Genomic DNA, 22500 nt, shown 5'->3' on the forward strand with positions numbered 1-22500 from the left:
GTTCAGTAACACGGACATTCAGATGGGCCAGATATATAACAGTTCAGCCAAAATGACAAACTAATAAACATATTTCAAAAATGTTTCTACCTGTACTTCACACTATATGCTGTATTAGAGCTCAGTGTTAATGACTAAATTATATTCTGCATATCCTTATAATACCTATGGTTATTGCTATATGGTTGTGTATGGTAGTTTTCCTGTCACTTTGCACCCTCTTCACTCTGAACTCTCCCTGACCTGCCGCATCCCTGTGAATCCTGTGATGACCCCTGACCTGCCGCGACCCTGTGGTGACCCCTGACCCCTGACCTGTCGGTGATGACTGGCTTCATGACAGGCGTGGAGGACACCGACACGAGGTCAGCGCTGTCGTCTGCCTCCTCGTCGCTCGAGTGCTGGATGAGCTCCGACTCCTCCTCGTCGCTCTCCGGCCCGCCCTCTCGCCTCTTCTTCCCCGATGAGGACGACGCTGGCTTGCTCACCCCATCAATCTGGTTGCCGTAGTTACCTGACATATAGGATGTAAAACACATGATCATATACAACATACCCATGCAACCTCTGTTTATTAACTTAAACAGATACTATAGTTATGGCTTCCCATCCAGATTCAGGTCCTGTCTTTATACGTCTCCTTATAGAAATCATGACACACGGAAGGGATAATGGATGACACAGCATACGGGTATCAGAGGTAAATGCACGTTCAAGATGGTGATGTGGCCATTACACCTTGAAGTGCAATGTGAAGTGACCATAACCCAACAAGGAATGCTGATATCTGCCATGTTATTTTATGTTGGCCAAAGCATTCTCAAACACACAATATATGAAACGTGTCTATCAAACATACAGTCCCTATAATGTGGCCATTGCATAAAGCCATTATGTGAGAAGCCATCAACCTATTCAGACTCATGGCGGTCACACCCACCTATTGTGACCTCAAAGCTGATTGGCTTGTCTCCAATCTTCCTATCAATCATGGTGGCCTCCAGAAAGGAGCCAAAGAGAAAGAACTCCTCCACCTTCCCAGTGGCACTCTGATGGAGAGAGAGAGAACACACACACACACACACACACACACACACACACACACATACACACACACAGGAGCGAAATAAGGGGTCAGATTAAAACAGCAAATCAGGCTCTCAGTGGACCAGACTCACAGCTTTATCTGAGAGAGACAGTTTCTCTTCCACACGACTGGCAATGCAGAATGTACAAATATCATCAATCATGTTAGCAAGCCCGCAGATGAAATATATAAAATGTGAAGACATGAGTTTGTTTGTGTTTGTTTGTGTGTGTTTGTGTGTATATCATCTCTGAGCTTGTGGAACGTTCATTACATCTGTAATCTAGGCCACAAAACCCTTCCCTGAGAGAGTTTATAGGATGTATCTCTTGACACACCGAGCTCCACACATCACATCTCTGTTCTCTCCAGGTCGCATCCCTGAGCCAACCCCAAGAGGAAAGGTGGCTCTGCTGGATTATCGCTCATTGCCGAACACCCCTAAAACACACTCACACAGACTCAGACAAAACACACTCACAGGCATAAAACACTCAAGGACAAAACACACTCACACACCCAGACGATCAGCCACTGATGCAACGCATACACAACACACAGGCCACTAAGGACACACCCAGACGATCAGCTACTGATGCAACGCATACACAACACACAGGCCACTAAGGACACACCCAGACGATCAGCTACTGATGCAACGCATACACAACACACAGGCCACTAAGGACACACCCAGACGATCAGCTACTGATGCAACGCATACACAACACACAGGCCACTAAGGACACACCCAGACGATCAGCTACTGATGCAACGCATACACAACACACAGGCCACTAAGGACACACCCAGACGATCAGCTACTGATGCAACGCATACACAACACACAGGCCACTAAGGACACACCCAGACGATCAGCTACTGATGCAACGCATACACAACACACAGGCCACTAAGGACACACCCAGACGATCAGCTACTGATGCAACGCATACACAACACACAGGCCACTAAGGACACACCCAGACGATCAGCTACTGATGCAACGCATACACAACACACAGGCCACTAAGGACACACCCAGACGATCAGCTACTGATGCAACGCATACACAACACACAGGCCACTAAGGACACACCCAGACGATCAGCTACTGATGCAACGCATACACAACACACAGGCCACTAAGGACACACCCAGACGATCAGCTACTGATGCAACGCATACACAACACACAGGCCACTAAGGACACACCCAGACGATCAGCCACTGATGCAACGCATACACAACACACAGGCCACTAAGGACACACCCAGACGATCAGCCACTGATGCAACGCATACACAACACACAGGCCACTAAGGACACACCCAGACGATCAGCCACTGATGCAACGCATACACAACACACAGGCCACTAAGGACACACCCAGACGATCAGCTACTGATGCAACGCATACACAACACACAGGCCACTAAGGACACACCCAGACGATCAGCCACTGATGCAACGCATACACAACACACAGGCCACTAAGGACACACCCAGACGATCAGCCACTGATGCAACGCATACACAACACACAGGCCACTAAGGACACACCCAGACGATCAGCTACTGATGCAACGCATACACAACACACAGGCCACTAAGGACACACCCAGACGATCAGCTACTGATGCAACGCATACACAACACACAGGCCACTAAGGACACACCCAGACGATCAGCTACTGATGCAACGCATACACAACACACAGGCCACTAAGGACACACCCAGACGATCAGCCACTGATGCAACGCATACACAACACACAGGCCACTAAGGACACACCCAGACGATCAGCTACTGATGCAACGCATACACAACACACAGGCCACTAAGGACACATTATTTCCTTCTTTTACTGCCTCTCTCTCTGTTCCTCCCTCTCTCTCTCTTTCTCTCTCTCTTTCTCTCTCTCTTTCTTTCTCCCTCACTCTGTGGCTCCGTCTCTCTCCAAGTTTCTTTCATTCTCACTCTCTCTGTTCCTCCCTCTCTCTCTCTTTCTCTCTCTCTTTCTTTCTCCCTCACTCTGTGGCTCCGTCTCTCTCCAAGTTTCTTTCATTCTCACTCTCTCTGTTCCTCCCTCTCTCTCTCTTTCTCTCTCTCTTTCTTTCTCCCTCACTCTGTGGCTCCGTCTCTCTCCAAGTTTCTTTCATTCTCACTCTCTCTGTTCCTCCCTCTCTCTCTCTTTCTCTCTCTCTTTCTTTCTCCCTCACTCTGTGGCTCCGTCTCTCTCCAAGTTTCTTTCATTCTCACTCTCTCTTTTCCTACCTCTCTCTCTCTTTCTCTCTCTCTTTCTTTCTCCCTCACTCTGTGGCTCCGTCTCTCTCCAAGTTTCTTTCATTCTCACTCTCTCTTTTCCTACCTCTCTCTCTCTTTCTCTCTCTCTTTCTTTCTCCCTCACTCTGTGGCTCCGTCTCTCTCCAAGTTTCTTTCATTCTCACTCTCTCTTTTCCTACCTCTCTCTCTCTTTCTCTCTCTCTTTCTCTTTCTCTCTCTCTTTCTCTCTCTCTTTCTCTCTCTCTTTCTCTTTCTCTCTCTCTTTCTCTCTCTCTTTCTCTCTCTCTTTCTCTCTCTCTTTCTCTCTCTCTTTCTCTCTCTCTTTCTCAATCATACACTCCATCCGTCAATCCCCTTTTCTTTTACCTCTCCCTTCTTACGTGTTTTTTTTCTTTTATTCTTCCACCTCTTCCCCCTGTCTCATCTGTGTGCTGTGTCGTCTCTCTCACTCTCTCATTTCTCTCTCTCTCTCTCTCTCTCTCTCTCTCTCTCTTGCCCTCTCTCTTTTCCAGGATCTTCTCCTCTTTTCTGCTGCCTTTGTACCCAACCATTAACTGCGTGGGACTCAAGAAACCAGAGAGTAAAAATAAAGATCAAAGCGCTATGTTAATAAAGACATGATGAAGAGCCTGGACTTCAGATGAGCGATTGTCATTATCCATTTGCCTGCTCTGATCAGCCTGAACAAATCAAACCCAGAGAGATAAAGAGACTGAGGAGTCGCCTGTGATCATTATAGCCACAAGCCTGTGTCAGTCTGTGTGTCTATTTATTTCATAGAATAGGAACGAGTGGGATGGACCAACCCCTACATAACGATGCCATGCTCTGTGTCAAGCATAGAATAAGAGGTAAACTGCAAAAATGATTAACTTTGTCATTCATGTCCTCAGTAAAGTAGGGAGTTCTGTTCAGAGAAGAATACTGCTTACATCTACAGTATCATGTATTTTCAATACAACATTTAACAACAACATGATTATGTCCATACTTCACCTTCCATACTACATCTACTAATCACATGATTATGTCCATACTTCACCTTCAATACTACATCTACTAATCACATGATTATGTCTACAGTATACTTTATCTTCCATACTACATCTACTAATCACATGATTATGTCCATACTTCACCTTCCATACTACATCTACTAATCACATGATTATGTCTATATTTCACCTTCCATACTACATCTACCAATCACATGATTATGTCTACACTTCATCATCCATACTACATCTAACAATCACATGATTATGTCTACACTTCACCTTCCATACTATATCTACTAATCACATGATTATGTCTACATTTCACTAGTATATGTCCAGAGACCGATGTCTGTTGGCTGTGTTCTCTGTGGTCTGGTAAAGCCCAGAGGCCCATGTCTGGAGTAGGCCATGTTCTCTGTGTTCTGCATCTCTGTGAGCTCACAGTAAGCAGTGGGCCACATGTGACACGGTTGCCTGGAGACCGGAGAAAAAGTAATGCCTGATAATAACCAGCTGGGCTTCGGTGGTCCGTCTGCTGCAACGGCATGCTGATCAATAGCTCCTTATCACGCCTGCAGCCCTTTCGGGAGCTGCGCTAACGGCCTCTATTCTCCACCCTGCCATGCTTCACAGGCTCTCAATTGATGGAGACGTCCACACACTGACAGGCCAGTGAGTCCTTTCCTCCTCCGAGGCGAAAAACTTGTGTCGTTAAATGTTAGCCTGCCACTGGCCAGAGTCTGATAGCCAATCCTGTCCCCAGGCATAAAAAACACGGTTATGGCGATAGTTAAGACGCCTGGGGGAGAGGTTTTTAAAAATATACGTATAAGGGGTGGTGCACCCACACACGCACGCACACACAGACACACACGCATGCACACATACACACACGTCTGGTCACATAAAACACCCATTCACAGACACACACACACACACATTCTGTATACACACAAACGCACACACATAAATACGACCCCCCTCAATAAACACAGACACTCCACATGAGGGCTTAGTTTCCAGGCACACAATTTGATTTCCCCAGTCTCTCCTCACCTCTGCCGTCCAGATGCCCTTACACATTATCCATGCCTGCACACACACACACACACACACACACACACACACACACAAACACACAACACAGACACAAACACATGCTTGTACGGGCGACCAGATCAAATGCGCCAAACACATCATGCACACTCACATGGGGTGATCAGGTCAAATGGTCAAACACAGGTCAACTGCAACACCTAATGGTTTGATTAATTGATCAATCAATTAATTAATTGATTGACTTTATGCTCCTTTTGAAAAGTAAGTCTATTGTTACACTACTGTAACTACGATCTACTGTAACATGAAAATAATGAGATGTATTAAATATGCAAAATATGCATCCATACATTTGGATATCACTGAGTAAGAAAGGTGTTTTTTTGGGTGATGGAATCACTAATGTTGGCATATGTGATGTCTTACAAAATAGCTCCTTATAGCTTTATCAACCTACAGATTTATGGAAGTTAAGATATTTATCAAGGTGTTTTCAAAACCAGCGTTACCAAGTAAAAAGTATTTCAGTAGATGAGTTTCAATATGGTGTGTACACTTCCTGGTTTCTGTTGCTAGGGGTACAGGAAGCCTCACCTCTGAGATGTTGGAGACGGGTTCCACCTGCACTTCGGTGGAGCTCATGATCTCTGGGGAGGTGGTGTCCAGGATCTCCACGTTGACACCAATCAGGAGGCGGGCCCTGAAGGACACGCCCTCCCCCAGCCCATCGTTGAGGTCCTGGTGCTCGTCCATCAGTGTGTAGTTCCGCGTTGAGCCGTACATGTGTACCCACGCTGGGCCCATGGTGGGCAGGAAACCTGCAGAGATCAGATGACACGAGGGGAACCTGATTGGATGATGCCCACTCTCTGTCTTGCGTGGCATATAGTGTCGGCACAAACACTCAACGCTGCATTCAAACATGTCAAACAAATAACCCGTGTTGGACTACAAAGCCACTTAAAATGGTCTGTATTCTAAAGGAGCACAGAGGAGTTAAAGAAACACCCCAACTTCTGGAAAATTAGCTTATTTGTTGTCTACCCAAGAGTTAAATAGGTGGATATATACCCTCCTCTTCTCTGTGAGTGCAATAACCCAGTTTGACACCATAAGCCTAGCTTAGTATAATTCACTGGAAGTCGTTGTTCCAGTTATCCTATGGCTCCTTTTAGGCTATAGGCTAGCTATAGCTAGAGTTCCTTTAAGATGAGACTTCCTGTAAGGAGCATGAAGGAACATGTGTTTTAAACCCTAAACAGATAAGTCTAAAGGACCTTCATGGCATCAGTAAATCCACACAGGGAGACTCAGAGGTAAGGGAAGAGGCTAAACATGGAACATTTTCTCCATGGCTACCAAATGCAAACAGTATTTGCAATATGTAGGGGTCCGAGCAGTGCAGATGCAGGACCCTATTGTTTCTGTACCGTTGCTGCATTTTTCGCAAAAATTCTGTAAAAGTCATACTGCAGCCTAAACCGTAACTCCAAAACTTGCAGAAAAAATGTGGGGTACTGCACCCAAAGGTGGCGCTATTGGCAATTAATTATGCTTATTTCTCCTTACCAGATTGACCTAGACTCAAAATTCTTTCATAATATTAATCTCTCAACTCAGATGCATCTTTTTGGCCCTGGTTTTATGCTTTAAAAAAATGTTTACTTTTGCCACAATTTCAGAGAAAAGCCAAATATCATAAAAAGTTTCACAGGACCTGAATGACATCAGGCAATCAACATTCACGCTCATCAGTTTCCAAGAATTGCTGAGACACAGTATGGCATTAAGGGGAACTTCTTTGTTAACCATTTTTCCTTCATCATTAACCTCTGTCACATTTATATTTCTTCCATTAGTGTTCTTGACTACAAATGTTTAATTTCCTCAGAATGTCAACAATTTTTCAAGTGCACTCTTTTAGGAAAGGCCTACATTCTATTGTGAAATTTGGGCTTTTGATTTTTCTTGATGTTATGTGCTTCCCAATACACATTTTCACCATGTGAATGTGACTTGCCAAAGTTTTGGATTGTCTGTGGCTCAATGGGATAATGCCTTGTACAGATGATCCTTAGGTTGAGATTTCAAATCCCACTTGAAGCATTATGATCTAGGTCCATATGACATCTTGCTATTGCTCATTTAAGATTCACATCATTGAACAGCACCTGAATGACTAGAATAGAGTACTATTAGAATACTGTTGGGTTGTGGAGGTTAGCACACTACAATAGAGTATTGTTAGAATACTGTTGGGTTGTGGAGGTTAGCATACTAGAATAGAATACTGTTAGAATACTGTTGGGTTGTGGACGTTAGCACACTATAACGTTACAGCTACGTGTCAGGACTTGTCGTTCTGACTTTCTAATCCTAGCTGGACCATAGCACGGATTTAACTCCACAGCACTGGATGGATTCTCAATTCAACATATGGGCTAAAGTGACTTATTGAGGCATCACTAGTACTGACCACACTAACACGGATACACAGATGTTTGGACTTCCACGTTGCCCTCAGGTTGTCTCCATTCCTCATCAGTCTTGCTTTTCCAATCGCACATAATTAAGTTTCCTTTTCACTCCCACAGGACAAGCACTAAATAAAAGCTTCCCCTGTGAGTCATGCGAGTAAAACAAGCGGATATTGACACACACACACCACGCTAAAGGCTGTACGGAAGATAATGTAACTGCATCTGAGTGTGAAATTAAATCTCCAGACAGGAAGTTTAATCAATACAACAATTACACCCTTTGATGTCTCTGGTTTCACAGCTGGCAATGCGGGTCGGGTCAGGTGGGGGGATCACAGTGCAGGCAAGGCCCATATAAAGTGATAGATAAATAGATATCTTTACCCTTGTCTCCGTCGTTGGCGATCTTACGCAGGTCAATGAAATGCGTTCCTATGGCCACGTCATTGACTTTGTCCGAGTCTCGAATCTGGACCTTGATGCGTTTGCACAATGGTGGGAACATCTCTGTGAAGATGATCTGCTCGTTCCAAATGGGCTCGTAGCTGCTCTTCTGAACAGATGTCTTTCCCTACAAATGTAAAAACAGAAACACATGGTACGGTTGTTTGCATGAATGGAGAAACCATAACAACTCATTCTCACCATTAATAACAAGATACAACTCAATACATCGCCATTTTGAATTAGCATATTCTGTTTCAGAAAACCTGTCAAGCTACTACAACTATATTTCCAGAGAGAAATGCTATTGGAGAAAAAGGTGAGGTACTCCCCTGTGTATCTTAGCTGTTTTGATTTGTTGCTGCACTATTTCATTAATTTCACTTAAAGGTGTGGGTTTTTAAACATTCTGACCTACGATTCCGTTCCGCAACAATTCAAGGTTCTAAAATTCTATGTTGAATTCAATGAACCCAGATATTCTTTAGAACGTTCACTTTCCAACATTCCTGTCACACCGGTGTGATAGTACACCTTTAAGGGTTAATAAAAGTGTTAAATATAAATATACATAACTATAACAATAACAATAACCTCTCTCCCTCTCTTTCTAGCCTCCAATCCAAGGTGCTGCAAGTTGTGGTTTCGAGTCTGGGTAGGTGCAGGGCTGAGCCACACAGTCAGCTGAACATGACGCAGTTACATATGCCAGGGCAAGCATCAGATGCCCTATGCCAATGTGTACTGCATGTGGCCAGGTCGCTCTAACACACCTTCTGCCCGGAGAACTGCACTTGGGCGTAAGGGTCCACAAGGTCTCGGTTCTCCCCGATGAAGGCCTTCTTGACATTGGCCATGATGCTGGTGTTCATCTTGGGCAGGCCCTCGGCCCGGTAGATCTTCACGTAGAACCGGGCCCACTGGCGCTCAGAGGGAACCCCCTCGGGCAGGAGCAGGTTCCTGGGGAGGCAGTCAAAGAGAAAGGTTCATGTAAGGAAACTGAGCAGCCATCACTAAAGCAGTTGATGGGGCAAAGAGAGGTGCTAATACACTATTAAACATGATGATGGCTAATATATGATTTAGACTTGCTTGTGTGTGCTATATGTTGTACCTGCTGTATAGTCTTTGTGTGTGTTTGCATTATGTTGTTGTTGTTGTACCTGCTGTGTAGTCTTTGTTTGTGTCTGCTTTATGTTGTACCTGTTGTGTAGTCTTGCTTGTGTGTGTTACATGTTTGTGGGGCCAAAGATGAATTTCTACAGTAGTGGACAATAAAGACCTTTAATCTAATCTAATCTAATCTAATGATCAGTACTTTAGTACTGTACGTTATAGCTTCCATTCTAAACTTGCATGTCCTCACCTGTCTAAACATACATACAGTAGCCCGTTAAGGTCTCTAATAATGCTCTCTGGTTAAAAAGAGTGCAGGCTCAAAGACTCCACAACATTCTCTGTGGCTGACTGATTGAACTGGCTGATGGACTGACTGACTGGTGATTGTTTGATTGGTTGATTAATTGACTGACTGACTGGCCGACTGATTGATTGATTCCTTAACTGGTTGACTTACCCTTCGATGTCATCCTCATCGGTCTCATTGGCCTTGTGAGGGGTCTTGATGTTGTCTCCTTTCCCCACCACGGCTATGTCACACTTCACGTAACCTTTGCACCCGGTGGTGATGTCATCAGGGTCAGACAGCATTGCCCATTTATGGTAAAACTGGTGCTCTGTGTTGGAAAGCACCATAATAATATAATATAATATAATATAATATAATATAATATAATATAATATAATATCATATAATATAATATAATATAATATAATATAATATAATATAATATAATATAATATAATATCATATGATATCATATAATATAATATAATATATCATTCCATGTAATATATAATTGTATAATACAATGTTAAATATAATAATAAAAAACAATTCTTATAATCATCCTCATCATGACCACCATCTTTGTGATTCCACCATTCCACCATAACCAAATCCTCTCCGTTAATAGTTGTTTCCATGCCAACCCACCAGGCTGTGAGTACACCGTGCCAACGTCCATCTTGAAGGTTCCCACCAGCGTGCCACTGCGCAGCAAGTTCTTGGAGTGGATCACCTGAAGATGATGACCAGAGCACATGAGACAGGCAAGAGAACATCAACCAAAAACAACAAGATAGATAGAGAGATAGATAGAGAGATAGAGATAGAGAGATAAATAGATACTGTAGATAGATAGATAGATAGATAGATAGATAGATAGATAGATAGATAGATAGACAAAACCGCGAGGAGCAGTCACATGTGGCTGTGTGTTAGTGTGAACTCACAGAGATCTTTGTTGCAGTGTTAGTGTGTACTCACAGAGATCTTTTTTTGCGGTGTTAGTGTGTACTCACATAGATCTTTGTTGTGGTGTAAGTGTATACTCACAGAGATCTTTGTTGTGGTGTGTGTGTGTACTCACAGAGATCTTTGTTGTGGTGTAAGTGTGTACTCACAGAGATCTTTGTTGTGGTGTGTGTGTGAACCCATAGAGATCTTTGTTGTGGTGTAAGTGTGAACTCACAGAGATCTTTGTTGTGGCATGTGTGTGAACCCATAGAGTGTGACAGGGCGTACTCACAGAGATCTTTAGTATCTTGTCAAACATCACATCTGGTGGCACATGGAAGTCGAAGACAAAATACTGCAACACAGACGAGAAGATGCATATAACTCTTAACTACTATAACTGATACACTGTAACTGTCTTCATACCCACTACTACATACTATGGGTGAAATGACAAGGAGTGTGATGCTCCTCGACAAGGCAGCTATAAACACACACAGACACACACACACACACACACACACACACACACACAGACACAGACACAGACACAGACACACACACACAGACACACAGACACACAGACACACACACACACACACACACACGACAACACTGACATGACAGATTTTCAGATTTTGATCTGGAGAAACACTGCAGTGCACTGCCTCTAGGCAGCCAACCTAGAATCCTCCATTACAGTTTGAAAACAGGCAGAATGTTGTGTGGGGTGTAGAGATGAGAGATGAGAGAGGGCAGGGGGCAGATTGAAAAAGAAGGACAGAAAGTGGAAGACAGAGAGAAATGAGTGGACGAGGAGAGAAAAAAAAACTGAAAGAAAAAAAAGAATGAAAGAAACAGAGAAGAGGGGGAAGAGGGAAGCGAGGCTTAGGAGAGCAGATGTGTTTGAACTGCCTTCTCAATGGGCACCCTGAGGACAGAAAGCTGAGGACGCCAAGAGGACGCAGAGGATGCCGAGTGAGAGCAAAACAAAGGGGATAAAACTGAAGACTTGGCAACTGCAGGATTTTCTCACTCCTTGGGATGTCAATCAAACTCTCTCTGATGACTCTCCATGGGGACATTCCAGACAGGAGCACTAGCCAATAAAAGCCCATCATATCTCCACATTTCATCGCCTGGGCTGGAGTTTCCTGAGGGATCAACCCAGCCTTCTCCTAACAAATGAGGCAGCTTGAGCAGGAGCTGCCATTTTGGCTCTACTGTTTCCTATGGGATAAGCCAGCTTCCTCAAGATAGATGAAGCAGCTTGATTAGGAACTGTCTTTTATGGCTTTGCTTTGGCTTTGCTATTGCCTGTGCGACAACCCAGCCTGCTCTGGTGAAATGATGCAGTTTGATCAGGAACCACCATTTTGGATCTGTTGCATCCTGAGGGATTAGCACTCTGACCCTGATAGATGAAGCAGTTTGATCTTGTGCCCAACCTCCTCTCGAAGAATGGTTTGGCTTGATCAGTTTAATTGAGTTCATTACACTGAGGAATGAGCTCTTCTCAGCTCTGGGTGTGAGAGTGTGTGTGTGTGTGTGTGTGCGTGCGTGCGCGCGCGTGTGTGTGTGTGTGTGTGTGTGTGTGTGTGTTTGTGTGTGTGTGTGCGTGTGTGTGTGTGTGTGTGTGTGTGTGTGTGGGGGGCGGGGTAGTCTGTGGGGAGCTGTTACCCACTCACTCCACACACTGGGCAACAGGTCAGCCCATTAATACTGACAACAGTCAACGCTTTACTCCCCCACTCCAGCAGAGGCTGTAGGGAGATGGGCTTTGCTGAACTTACTGGAGTGAGGAGAACAACAGGCCTTGACACTAAAGGGATGCAGGGGAATGAGACAAAGGGAAGGATGCTGCTCTACGAGTTTGGAACGGTATGGAATGATACAGTGCCACGAGTTCTAAGAGGAGCTCTTAACCCACTGTGGACAGACATTTTTGGGGAAGTAGCTGGTCTCTCCTGACTGAAGTAGGGGCAAGTAGTGACATTTCACATAGTAGCATGGGGGGGGGGGGGGGTATGAGAACTAAGGGCAGTTAGTAATTTCTCACCTTGTTGTAGTAAGGGCAGTTAGTGATTTCTCACCTTGTTGTGGTAGGGGCAGTTAGCTAGCTCACCTCGTTGTAGTAGGGGCAGTTGGTGGACTCCTTCATGGACGTGTACTTCTTGTCGTCTCCAATCTCGACACACACCACAGGGTCCATGTTCAACCCCACAAGCTGACGCGCCTCGATTACTGTCACACTGATCTGGGAGAGGAGAAGAGAGAGAAGAAACTCAAGTAGAGAGTAACAACAGTAAACACAAACATCAGTAAACAAGACAACATATACCATGATGCTCACACAACCCTGACCCTCTTCCCCTTGCTAACCCAGAATCCCCCTGGGTCCCTGAGGCCTAACACACATCTGTATATAAGAAACAGTGCTAACAGAGCATGTCTACACCAATCCCTGCATAGTCGTTTAATTGCTATGCCTGACACCTTCTCTGCTAGCCTGGTATCATCAAACGCATTCACTTCCTGAATAGGGTCTGGGAACACATCCAGAATGTTTCTGATCGTAACATCCTAATGGACATAGACTTTGCATTAACTTTGAAACCATTGGTCCAGGATAACCAATCACATTGGTCAGATACTTCTAACCCCTTACCTTTGCAAACTGATAATAAACCGCATTGCCAGTAAGGAAACAATGTAATTACATTTCCTGTATAAATGTACCGGCTAAAGTTCCATGATGCTTGCTGGTGTTGCTACTATCGTTTTAATAGTTTCCTTTAGCTCTACCAGTACCACTTTCAATCTTGAAACTGTAACGTTAACCCCTCTGGTCTCTAATTGATTCATCATACTGGTGCCTGAGGGAAACGTTGATACATTGAGTGTACCCAGACTGATATCTCAGTGAAAGACAATTAGCTGAGATAAACCATGCAAGCGGGTTGTGCCAGGCTATCCTTCTGCGGCTGCTGTTTTGGGAGATGGGCAGTGCAGCAGGCAGTAGACACCTCCTCTGCTGTTGTGGGAGTTGGACAGGTTCAGCAGAGGTGTGGGGATCTCACGCAGACAGCGGAAGCCAGCATGTCCCTCAGACACATGAATGTGCACTGGCACTCATGTTTGCAAATCAGGCTGACTTACGAAACACCGCAGTGAGCGTGTGCTTCAGATGAGGGAGAGGAGAGGAGGAGGAGGAGGAGGAGGAATAAGAGGAGGAGAAGGAGGAGGAGGAAGAGGAGGAGGAGGGAAGAGGACAAGCAAGAAGCAGAAGAAAGAATTAAAGTGGACCAAGACTAATTGGACAGAAGTAGTCGAGGAGGAGGAAGAACAAGGAGAAGAAAAGGAGGAGGAGGAGGAGGAAGAAATGGAAGCCAAAGGCAACTGTGCTTTCAAAAGCCCACACAGAGACATTTCAGTCATTCCCAACCGCCTGTGTGTGTGTGTGTGTATGTGTGTGTATGTGTGTGTGCGCGAGTGATGTTGCGGGTGGTGTCTGCAGTAATGTGTGACTCTTTGGGCCCACTGGGACAGGTTGACACATATAGCCAGACGTCAGTGGACGGGGAAAGCCTGTGTTTGTGTGTGTGTGTGTGTGTGAGTGTGTGTGTGTGTGTGTGTGTGTGTGTGTGTGTGTGTGCGTGCGTGTGTGTGTGTGTGTGTGTGTGCGTGTGTGTGTGTGTGTGTGTGTGTGTGTGTGTGTGTGTGTGTGTGTGTGAGTGTGCGTGCGTGCGTGCGTGCGTGCGTGCGTGCGTGAATAGACGAGGGCAGAATTATATAAGATGAGTGTTGAACCCTGCATACCAAGCCTCTCCTCTCTGCTGTCGCAAATGACTGTGACAGCAGCGTACATCAAAGACACAGAATAACGCACTCAGAATATTCAAGGGAGTTTCCGGGGTGCGCTCTTCAGTGCAGAACTAAAGGCTCTGAAGATAAAACTTCAGACAGGACAAAGCAGAGCGTCTTCAGATGGGAAGGGAAGGTTGCCTCTGCTTTTGCGGTACTGCCAATGATGGGCTGTTGTTTACAAATGAAATGTTTGTACTTACAGTAATGGTGTATGGATGACAATAAGATAGTAATAACCAGGGTGCGATTTGTAGGGGGGATGGTGAGGATTTCCCACCCTCTGGTTTTCCTATCCCTACCTCTGCTAAATTATTTTTATCGTCGGGGGGGACAACATTTATCCCCCTCTGCCCCTCATATTGATTAATGCTACTTCATATAAGTAAAGCGCTGCAACGTTAGAACAGTCTAGTAGGCTAGCCTACATAATAATCAGAACAGAAACGCACCGTCACCGTCAGCACTGATGCTGCTGACACAGTGGCTGCGTGATAACTTAATTTGGCCTTGATCGTGCAGGACATTTCAGAATGTCGAGTGTGTAATCCATCATAAATAGCTAGGTTCAATGGAAAAGTTAGCTGGACAAATGAAAGAAAACGAGAAGGATTCAGTGAAGCATAATAATGTTTTAGAACCTTCAAAATTAGAAAACTGATGCAACTGAGATGGAGGACAACTGCACATAGAGTAGAACGTACAGTAGGCCTATTGTCCGAAGGAACTTACATTAAATGAGGAGATATTTGCTGAATGTCACAAAAAGTGTTACAGAAATTGCTTGGCATCGCTTATTCAATGGCTCTCTACCGAAACACGAGAAAGCACTCGTTTGATAAATCAGCCAGTACTAGACAAATAACTTTTAGAAATAATCTGTACTGCAAAAACGTATGTTGGTGGGTATTTAAACTATCTAGCGGGTGTTTTAACAGCTGCAAGAAATAGAAGCTTCATGGTCTTTATGTTCTGGTCTAAATTATTTTCATAAAACTTCAAGTTGCCCTATAACTTTACTCTCCAAACTCTTCACTTCACTGTAGGCAATTAACTGACAGTATGATAGGCTATTTATTTTCTGTAGGCTACAATAAACACATTTATTTTTTCAACTTTTGCAATATTACGCACTTGGCTACTGAACGCAAATCAGCAGGAGAGAGAATGCACGTAGCCTACGCAGCGTGTAGCGCAATGTGTAGGCTATTTGGTTACCAACTCTGTTAGCCAATTCACTAACTTAAGACTTTAGTGCCATAATATACAACGTTTTTTACACAACAAATACAGAAAGGATGGAGGCAGCAAAAGTAGAGAAGTCATTTCAGATGGGGCAAGAACAAGGTGAATTTGTATGCTTGTCAAAACGTAGTCCTACCCTGCATTAGAGGAGCTGATCATCATACCAAGCACACTCGCTGTTTTAAGTCATACACCAAGGTAAACTAAAACTAAAATGTTACAAAGGTGGCAAAAATAATATAGGCCTAGGGTATTATTAGCCATGACATTACTAGGCTGTGAATCGTTCGTTCATTTTTTTTTTTTTTTTTTTTGGGTGGGGGGGGGGGGGGGGGGGGGGGGTACAAACTTATTCAAAATCATCCCCCCCTCTGGTTTTTACACAAATCGCACCCTGGAATAACAACAAAAAGTATCTACATAGACCTACAAATGCAATGACCACTGGGACTTAAGGATGTCCACAATACCTGATAATCCACCGGTCTACCAGAAATGGGCTCCATCTTAATGTCAGGCTTTGACCTGTGAGAGATGGGAATTATACTCATTAATAAACACACAGTTTACCATCTGCCAAACACACATTAACAAACACAAACATACCAAACACACACATTAACAAACACAGACATACCAAACACACACATTAACAAACACAGACATACCAAACACACACATTAACAAACACAGACATACCAAACACACACATTAACAAACACAGACATACCAAACATACACATTAACAAACACATAGTTCACCACATATGAAACACACACACTAACAAATACATGGTTTACCACATACCAAACACACACATTAACAAACACAGAGCTTGAGTTGCCTCTGAATAAACTGTGCTCTACTGTGTGTTTACAACAGGGAGCAGCAAGGGGCTCCCGGGACAGAGTTCAGCTCAGTAGAGAAACAGTAATTATCACAACCATCATAGAAGCAGATACTTTATATAGCCTCATTTTCACAGAGAATCAGGTTCTGATGCTCTGATGCGCTTACCCATACTTTAGATACTTTTTCTAAACTCTTAACACAGACTCACACCTACAAAACACAATTGGCCAAATGGATAATGTTCATCTCAAAAACACATTTTGTTGAATACAGTATATACTAACACATCTTTCTCTGCACACACTAACTTTACCAAACTACTGGAAATCTGACTCAAAATGAAATTATTCTGTCAAAGAATAACACTTGTTTTCACTTCACAAGGAACATGCAGTCAATCAAAGTACACCAGGTTTCAAAATACTGGCTATTGTTGACATTACAAAAACTGCATAGACTTTTATGTTTCAGTTTTACAGGTATTTGCATTTGTGGTTGGGAACTGTATGTCCACATGTAATGTTCACATTCAAAAGCATTCCAGTAAAAAGCAAATATTTTTTTTCCTTTACTGTTTACTACAGGAGGTTCAGTAGAAATACTGTTTACAGTATGATAGAGCAGAAAAAGTTTAGAGTATTGCTTACAGGGAACAAAATATCCATGAAACACACATTAAGAGCATTCCGAACAAAAATCAAAATCAAAAAGCCCAGATAAAAAGGGGGGGGGGGGAACTAAAAAAAGAACAAAACTACTGTATCTAATCTCTGCGATCTTCAGGGTTAGGACACATGTTTTTATAAACATCGTATTTGATCCAAGTATCCAAGGCGATGGGATAAAACCGCTTGGTAGCAGAAGCAGAGCAGAAGCAGAGTTTTTTATACTGTATCTAAGGTTTGGAATATTGTTTTTGCTATTGTGGGATGTTGTGTGTTAACATTCATAAATACTGCAAAAACAATCCATAATTTTGTTGGGAGGTATAGCTTGTTTGTAAAGAAAATGTAAGCATTGTGGAAATGTGTTCACTGACTGCATATTATGTGAAAATGACATCAAATGTATGAATGGTATGGCCACAAAAGACAGATGGGTAACACTTTATAATAACTACACACAATTCATCATTTATTAAGCCTTTGTTACTTATTAGTTAATGGTTTCTTCATCATTAGTAATTTCTTGTTCATACATAATTTATCATCAGTAAAGCATTTGTTCACACAATTATAAATGGTTTATAAGCCTATCCAAAAAATATGTTTGTAAGTACATGATTTATACTTAATAAGTAATGAAACAACCACTTAAAATGAAATCATTTTCTTATTATAAACCAGTTGCAAACTATTACAAAATGCTTTGTTCATCATTTGTAAAGCATTGTTCCTATGTTAATTCTTATAAATAAAGTATTTGTACACACAGTTATAAATGGTTTGTTCATAGTAAATAAGCCTATATCTAAAATATGTTTATGAATTATTGTTAATACTTAATAAATGTTGCAATAATATTTTGTTGATTAAGTAATATTTCCATTATTTAACAGTTGTTACATACACATGCACTAATGATTAGTTAGGGTGAGGATACATATTTTATAAACCACTTCCTAATACTATAATTCATGATTAACTCAGGAGTTACAAGTGGTTAGTTAATGATATGTTGTGAGCTTATCTAAAGTGAGGACTTTTTATGCCTTGCAACACATTTTGAAATGAGTTGTAAAGATTACATTCACATTCATTCATTTAGCAGACAAGCGACGTACACATGTCAATTAAATTGAAGGCCATTGACATAACAGTGACCGCCGGGAATCGAACCCCCAACTTTTCAGGCTACTGCATGCTAGACCTGCTCCTTATCCACTACACTACCTTGGCCCAGATAGAAACCCCTACAACTATGCAAGAGTTTCTGTTTTCTTCTACTACACACTGTTATTAAACATCTGTAAACTATTATTAAATGCTGTATTCTTCATTTGTAAAGCATTATTCCTACATTAATTATCATTTGTAAATCATGTTTACACACAGTTAAAAATGGTTTGCTCATAGTAAACATGCATATCTATATTATATTTTTGAATTGACTGTTGTAATACCACTGGGCAGAGGTAGTGTAGTGGATAGGGAGCTGGGTTAACATGCAGTAACCCATAAAGTTGGGGGTTCAAACCCCGGCGTCCACCTTGCCCTTTAATTTCATTGACATGTGTAAGTCGCTTTAGGTGAAAGTGTTGGCTAAATTAATAAATCCAAGTGTAAACTTTATAACTCATTTGTAAATGTGTTGCAAGGCATAAAACGTCCTCACTTTAGATGAGCTCACAAAATATCATTAACTAACCACTTGTAACTCCTGAGTTAATTATGAATTATAGTATTAGGAAGTGGTTTATAAAATATGTATCCTCACCTTAACTCATCATTAGTGCATGTGTATGTAACAACTGTTAAATAATGGAAATATTACTTAATCAAAAACATATTATTGCATCATTTATTAAGTATTAACAATAATGTATGAACATATTTTATATATATGCTTATTTACTATGAACAAACTATTTATAACTGTGTGAACAAATGTTTTACTGATGATAAATTAGAAATTACTAATGATGAACAAACCATTAACTAATAAGTAACAAAGGCTTAATAAATGATGAACTGTGTGTAGTTATTATAAAGTGTTACCGACAGATGCTGTGCTAATTGTGTTTAGAGTTGTGAGATGTTTAGAGAGAAATGTGACAACTGGTAACGCTTGTTAGCGACTGAAAAAATATGTAATAGGCATTTTAACCTTACAATGCATCCCATAAAAATCATTAAATTATCTGCATCTGAAGAAGGCTGCTGACCTTTTGTTGGAGACGTTGGTGGTTACCGCAGTAACAGAGGCGAGGGAGATGGTGTCGGGGTCGAGGATACCGCCCAGGCGCATGGCCTTGCGATCCAGGTCCTCTGTCTCCAGGACAGGAGCATCGTCTACGCAGGAACCGAAATAGTAACTTAACAACAAGCATCAAATTGCGATAGGGCTTTGCCAGGAAATTCAGAAAAGTCAGTTTAAGACTTACATTAAACACAATGGTTAAAAAGAAAGACAAAATGTTATAAAAATACCTTTTATATCTCAAATATGAGTTTCAAAATAGTTTATCTTATGAATGTATCTACTTTTGCACTCCATGCATGGTGGTTCCATCACTAAGTTTTGAGATGGACGTGCATAATTCTTGCTGTACAACCCAGCAATACCTTCCTAAAGACCAAGGATCTTGGGGGGAGGCCAATCTGTTGAAGAGAGCAGACCCCCTAGGCTTCAAACTGAGAAGCTCTCTTGCTCTCCAAAGCTCTCTTACCCTCCAGAAAACTCTGCTTCCTGAGCCACCCCCCGAGGCTCATTTAAGTCTGTTTGGAAAAAAGCGTCTGCCAGATGAATAAATGTTTATGTAGATGAAAGTATAAGACCATGGGATTACCTGCTCTCTTGTGGTCATCTTTGGAGATGCGAGTTTTCCCGAGCTTCATGGCAGAGAAGACACCTTTCCCTGCTCTGGAACACACACACACACACACACACACACACACACACACACACACACACACCTTTGTCAGATCACAATTCTAGCAAACACACACATTTACACACCTCTATAAAGGTGGGGAAGGGGTAAGGCCTGACACCTTTCCTCTTCCCTATAGGTGCATGTAAACACTACACTGTTCAAATCAGACTTTGCAGCAATCCGTCCCCGTCCCTCCTCTGTTTCTACACATTCATTCAGACGCTGTTCAAATAAGCACTTTCAGCCAGCTCTACCTTCCTCTCCTCTCAAATTCCAATTCACAGCAAACCTCTCCAATTCTCTGGAGAGGTGGCCAAACATTCCCACAAAATTACTGAAATGTCAATTCATCGCAAGGCTGGTGTTTCTCTCAATCAGTTGTATATTTGAGCACGGCTAAAAATCACAGTTTTCAGCTTTCTCCTTCTCTGGAGAGGACACTAGACTTGTACCCCAACAGGTTACTGCAAATTGTCTTCCTCCCTATAGATCAGGAGTGCATCCAGACCATCTCTTTCAGAAAAGCTCTCCCTCTTTTCTATAGAGAGGACAGCATTCTCTCGCCCAAATCAAATCTCATTTTACTGAAGGTACGCCCTTAAGGGTGCAACAAATGTTCAGGCATCATTAAAGCACCATTTTACAGCAAGCCCTCCTTCTTCTCCAGGGAACAAAGTGAGTAGCAGCACTCAAATATCCACTTAGAGCTGAAGCACACTTTAGACCCTGGTAGGATTTTACACCACCCAGGTGAGTCATAATGCTTCAGCACAATTACTCTGGAAAACGGCTGACCGGTAGGAGCAAGCAGACCCTCTCCAAGATGTCCATTATTACCCAAAATGCACTGGTTCACAAGGCAAAGATAAAACCTGGCTCTTAGAAAAGTTAATTCTAGATTATCCTTTCAACGTAAGCAATTCTTTAGACCATAACTGTTTGTATGATTTATGGTGTAACAGAATTGTTGATGACGTTTATTGGCAGTTAATAACATATGCATTAGCTTGCCTTCATATCAGCACTAGTGTCAAAGTCACACCCTAAAACCATGTAGTTAAAATACAAAGGCCAACAAATTCCTCATATCTTTCAACAAGACCTCTGAATCCATATTTGCACATATTCCTCAGGATAATCCATATCTATGTACAGTATACTCTCTCTAGCTCTGTCATCTGATTGGTTCCTAGGTTGTTACAGGTGAAATGTCACAAAGGAAATGGAGGGAAATAATCTACGACTCTGGCTACAGATAAATAAGCAAATAAATATACATATGAAATATATAGATGTAAATATAAACTTAGTAGGAACACTAGGTCCACACATCACCCCTGATCTTCCTATTCTTTCATATCGCTCTCTCTCAGTCTCTCTCTGTTTCTATCTGTCTGGATGGAAAAAGGCTGTGATAAGCATCATGGCAGGACGGTCAGTCCGTCTCACTTCAGGACCCCTGGCACACAGTGGCCCCCGGGTTCCTGTGACGCCGCGGATATTATATGGATCAGATATCAGTGCCCGCACAAAGCCAGGCTGGCGTCATCGAGCGCGCCGACAAATGAGCGCCGTTAATTATTCATCATAACGCACAGGGCGGTCCAACTGGCCGCGGATGTGAGTCCGTGTCTGAGAGAGGATGAAAGGATTTTTGCTTGGCTCAATCATTCTGTTCGACCCCCTCCGTAAGCTTCTCAAAAACGAGGGGAAAAGTCTGTGGGGTGTCTCATTACTTTGAACTCAGGATAACTCAGGAAGTCAAAAACACTGACAGAAAGTGTGCAGATCACTTGAAAAGAATAACTGCTCCTGATTTAAGCATTTGGACACTGCAACATGACATCAATCAAAACAAACAACATAGCTCTAAAAAAACAGGATACTGTGGCCATAATTCTAAGACAAAAACTTATGAGTATAACAGTACTGCAAGATACACACCTAACATTAGCTACTTTCAGAACATTAAATGACTTACAAAATTTCATATCAGTTCAAACAGGTTTGACAACATGGTCTCTGATTTTTGCTCATCGTTGTCTTAAGTGTCTACCATCGTTTCATCATACAAAAGTGTCAACACAAAAGGCAGGCTATAAATGAAATGCTGTTTTTTGTCACAATTTTCTCTTCATGATTGAAAAGGCATATCTCATGAACAATATGAGATATCCAGCTGAAACATTTGTATGATAAGTGTAAGACTTGGTCAACTCTTTAGACAAA

The 22500-nt window shown here is 42.5% G+C and overlaps 1 protein-coding gene across 2 annotated transcripts in view; it reads right to left on the bottom strand.

Moving 5' to 3' along the window:
* otofa (otoferlin a) overlaps nucleotides 1-22500 on the bottom strand; it is a 147157-nt gene that overhangs the window by 40971 nt on the left and 83686 nt on the right. For both annotated transcript variants that reach the window (XM_076273067.1, XM_076273066.1), the window contains exons 6-17: nucleotides 20185-20258; nucleotides 19561-19687; nucleotides 16294-16348; nucleotides 12840-12971; nucleotides 11007-11069; nucleotides 10412-10496; nucleotides 9932-10091; nucleotides 9129-9315; nucleotides 8296-8482; nucleotides 6026-6249; nucleotides 941-1049; nucleotides 316-514 (exon numbers count right to left, since the gene is read on the bottom strand). In XM_076273067.1, coding sequence (XP_076129182.1) covers nucleotides 316-514; nucleotides 941-1049; nucleotides 6026-6249; nucleotides 8296-8482; nucleotides 9129-9315; nucleotides 9932-10091; nucleotides 10412-10496; nucleotides 11007-11069; nucleotides 12840-12971; nucleotides 16294-16348; nucleotides 19561-19687; nucleotides 20185-20258 — 1602 coding nt within the window. The remainder of the gene's footprint in view (nucleotides 1-315; nucleotides 515-940; nucleotides 1050-6025; nucleotides 6250-8295; nucleotides 8483-9128; nucleotides 9316-9931; nucleotides 10092-10411; nucleotides 10497-11006; nucleotides 11070-12839; nucleotides 12972-16293; nucleotides 16349-19560; nucleotides 19688-20184; nucleotides 20259-22500) is intronic.

This window comes from Alosa pseudoharengus, unplaced genomic scaffold, assembly GCF_046254945.1.
Source record: "Alosa pseudoharengus isolate Yale_2024_CS ecotype anadromous, Long Island Sound unplaced genomic scaffold, YU_APseudo_1.1 YU_APseudo_1.1_scf_7, whole genome shotgun sequence".
Classification (NCBI taxonomy): Eukaryota; Metazoa; Chordata; class Actinopteri; order Clupeiformes; family Clupeidae; genus Alosa; species Alosa pseudoharengus.